Source organism: Trachinotus anak, unplaced genomic scaffold (assembly GCF_046630095.1).
Source record: "Trachinotus anak isolate AG129_WGS33_773 ecotype Australia unplaced genomic scaffold, CSIRO_AGI_Tana_v1 ptg000025l, whole genome shotgun sequence".
NCBI classification, from domain to species: domain Eukaryota; kingdom Metazoa; phylum Chordata; class Actinopteri; order Carangiformes; family Carangidae; genus Trachinotus; species Trachinotus anak.
This window is the reverse complement of record NW_027273876.1, coordinates 4074151-4077708: the sequence shown is the minus strand read 5'-3', so window position 1 is coordinate 4077708 and position 3558 is coordinate 4074151. Positions and strand designations below refer to the sequence as shown.

The 3558-nt window shown below is 42.7% G+C and overlaps 1 protein-coding gene across 1 annotated transcript; it reads left to right on the top strand.

Moving 5' to 3' along the window:
• Positions 1–383: 383 nt before the first annotated feature.
• Positions 384–2934, top strand: arl4d (ADP-ribosylation factor-like 4D). Its single transcript, XM_071463338.1, has 2 exons — positions 384–518; positions 1467–2934. The coding sequence occupies exon 2, from the start codon at positions 1602–1604 to the stop codon at positions 2205–2207; it is 606 nt and encodes a 201-aa protein (XP_071319439.1). The 5' UTR covers positions 384–518; positions 1467–1601; the 3' UTR covers positions 2208–2934.
• The last annotated feature ends 624 nt before the right edge of the window (positions 2935–3558 follow it).

Below are 3558 nucleotides of genomic sequence, written 5' to 3'. Positions count from 1 at the left end.
CTGAGCTGGAAATATTCTGCTTTGGGGTTGTGTGCAGCCACTGGCACATGAAACCCTGCACAGACAGAGGGAATGGAAAGCATGGGCTTCTCTCCATATCAGCTAACTGTGGATGCAAATGTCCTGCAGTCAGTCAGGACAGAGGCTGGATCAGAGGCTGAAGCTTTTTCCTCTTACATTTATATTTTTTTATATAACGATATTTGAGACATTTTATCCTAGATTATCATTAAATGAAAACAGTTAACCTGCGGAAGTAACAGTAGCTTGGTAAAACACATTCTCACTCAAGGGCAGATGAATTATGTTCCGCCACTGGCCAGCAGGGGGCGTGGTTTCACCGGCCCAGGTGACCGTGACGTCACCCAGGCTTTAGGTGCTGTGCGCCGAGTCTCCTGTTCTGCGCGCAGAGCCGCTGGAGGGGAGCAGGAGGGATGTGACCGCCGGGCCGAGCATCGTCGGTGGACTATGGATGTGTTTATCTCTTGTGGATGATGCTGTCACCGCGCATTTCGAAGGTACGGCTGTTCTTAATGTGCACGCAGGGGGTTTGGATGTTTTTAGTCTTGTAGGCTGTGTAAACTGCATGCATTTTGTTTTTTATTAGCACGGCTTATTTTGTAATCCCTTAAAGTTAATCTCACAGGCTCTGTCGGTGGAATAACTTGAAGTTATTTAATTCATTTGCACAAATGTAACATCATTAAAAAAAACCACACACAGTCTGAACTACATGCGCAGGTTCCGTGCAGGAGAGGAGGAAACTACGGTGCTAATTCCCAGGAGAATCATTTCATTGCAATGAAGTAATGAAATCGTCCATTCAAAAGCGTTACAGCTCATTTCGCCTGAACAGTGATATTCTGATAAGATGCAGTATGATCATTTTCAGGGTCATAAGTCAACATGCAGTGGCTGTATTCTGTGTAAAGGCAGCTGTTTGATGGGCATCAGGATGTCAACAACAACCGGATTAGTGCTGCAGCAGCAGTCCTCATAGACAGTTGGCAGAGTGAACCAGTGAATACATATTATCCATCCAATGCATTGAAATCAATCTGCCCCCATACAAGAAAAGCCCTTCAGGTTTAGCAGCCTTAAGAGGATTAGCCTCAGCAAATAAGAAACTAGATAACCTCAGATACCTAATTAACTGTTGTTTGGCTGTGTAATGTGGCATCTAAAACCCAAGATCTCTTATTGTTTTATATGATTAAAAGAATCAAGTTTGAATGAAATCAACTATAGGACAGTAAAGGCAACACGACAGTAACTACGACGCTGATAGGGTGAGATTGAATCAAGTGCTTTCAAATGTGCTTCCACTGATAATCATCTCTGTCTATTGTCAATGTCTCCTCTGTATGACACTGTGAAATAGCGCTTGGATTGCAAAGACTCCTTTCTTAAGCACCTATTGTCTTCTCATTAAATGTTAACTCACTGTGTGTGTGTGTTTTGATAAGGTCTCCACACCATCTGATCCCATCTGCCTCTGAGGACAGGGAGCACATGCCAATCTCCTGAAAAAAGGATTAATTCAGGAATCTGTCACCTCGCCTCACCTCACTTAAGTAAGTGTGAATTGCTGGCTGGGAATCATGGGGAACCAGCTGACTGATATCGCTCCCAACACGCCGTTCCTGCCAAACTTCCAGTCGCTGCACGTGGTGGTTATCGGCCTGGACTTGGCCGGCAAAACCTCTCTGCTCTACAGGCTCAAACTGAAGGAGTTTGTGAAAACCATCCCCACCAAGGGGTTCAACACGGAGAAGATCAAGGTGGCAGTGGGGACGTCTCGGGCCATAAACTTCCAGGTGTGGGATGTGGGCGGGCAGGAGAAGCTGCGCCCCCTGTGGAAGTCTTACACCCGGCGGACGGACGGGATAGTGTTTGTGGTGGACTCCACTGAGCTGGAGCGGATGGAGGAGGCCAAAGTGGAGCTCCATAAGATCACCCGCACCTCAGAGAACCAGGGGGTCCCTGTGCTAATCCTGGCCAACAAACAGGACCTGGAGTCAGCCCTGTCTGTCAGCGAGGTGGAGAAGCTGCTCTCTGTCCATGAACTGAGCATGTACACGCTGCATCACGTGCAGAGCTGCAGTGCTGTGAACGGCCAGGGACTTCAGCCGGGCCTGGAGAAACTGTACGAGATGATCCTGAAGAGGAAGAAGATGGTGAAGCACAACAGGAACAGAAAGAGATGAACTCGTGATTCACACTGTGGACATTACTTTAAGAGATTTATTCACTGTTGAGACACTTCCAAGCTTAATGGCCCCTTTTAATGGGAGAGCGATTGGTGCCAACAAAACAACAATTACACCTGGCCTGAGGGTCAGGAGAAATGGATTTGCTCATAATAATTGAAGCAGTATTGACATATTCTTTGTTCTGCAATCGTTCAGCCGCCCTTTGAAAGCTTAAGATCCAGATTTAAAGGAAACCTTATCAGTTAGTCTTCACTAAGTGCTTTTCTACACTTGTTTTAAAGATTTCTAACAAGACATTTGCCCGTGAAGTGTAGGACTAATATATATGAATACATTAACATCCATGTGGCAGGTATCTGGTGAAGAAAAATGTAGAATACAATTTAAAATGTCTTTATATTCTCTCACAAGCTTGCACAGACTATACCCAACTAAATGGCTGTTTTTGTTCCACAATGTATGGATACTTTCCAGAATATTTATTCCACATTTTTGTGTTTGTGCTGGACAGAGGGACTTTTTTTTTGCAAATGATGTGAAATGAAACAGAGAAGGAGCAACTAGGTGATATTACATTTCATTGCCATGGAACAATAATCCTAAGTGCATTCCCTTCATGGCCACAAAGGTTAAGTTTCCTTTACTATAACAATAGTGTTTATACAAATTGTACATTTTTGTAACACTAAAGACTTAATAAATCGAAGCACTGTACAGAACATCTATTGTTATCTGTGAGTTAATGAATGTTTTCATGATTCAGGCCTCGGTCCAAGAAATGGATAAAATACTAAGGTGTTACAGAGTAAGGTTTGGGCTTATGAAAAGTTAAACTCCTTAAAGATGCTCTAATCTATATTTTTTTATATTAACTTTAATTTTATATTAAGGATCATTTGACCTTGTGAATGTGACAGGAATCCCACAATGATTATCACCTGACTCTGCAGCTGTACGGAGCATTTTAGCATTTTGCTCTCAAAGTTAGTGACTAGCTAGTGAAAATTGTGGAGCATTTCCAGCTAAAGATGTTTTCTTCATGAGTTGGTGGAGACCAAAAACAGAGCTAAAAGAGAGGGAATATTGGACTTACAGTGTTGCTCATGTTGCCCAGTGTCTGTTAGACGTGTAAACAAGCAAATTTAACAGTTTAAAAGGTGATAACATGTTTGTGTTGTTTTCTTGTTTCTGGTGTCCTCAAGTGGCCTGAAAATAGTTTTTGCAGGTTTGAATAATTGATCTGAAATAATAATAATAATAATAATAATCACTGGATTTAAAGATGACTTTAATCCATGTATCGAAGTCCTGAGCTGTGACCCTTCACCTTATTCAATGCTGAATC

Coding starts and splice junctions, on each gene's coding strand:
- arl4d (XM_071463338.1), top strand. CDS start 1,602: ATGGGGAACCAGCTGACTGATATCGCTCCCAACACGCCGTTCCTGCCA.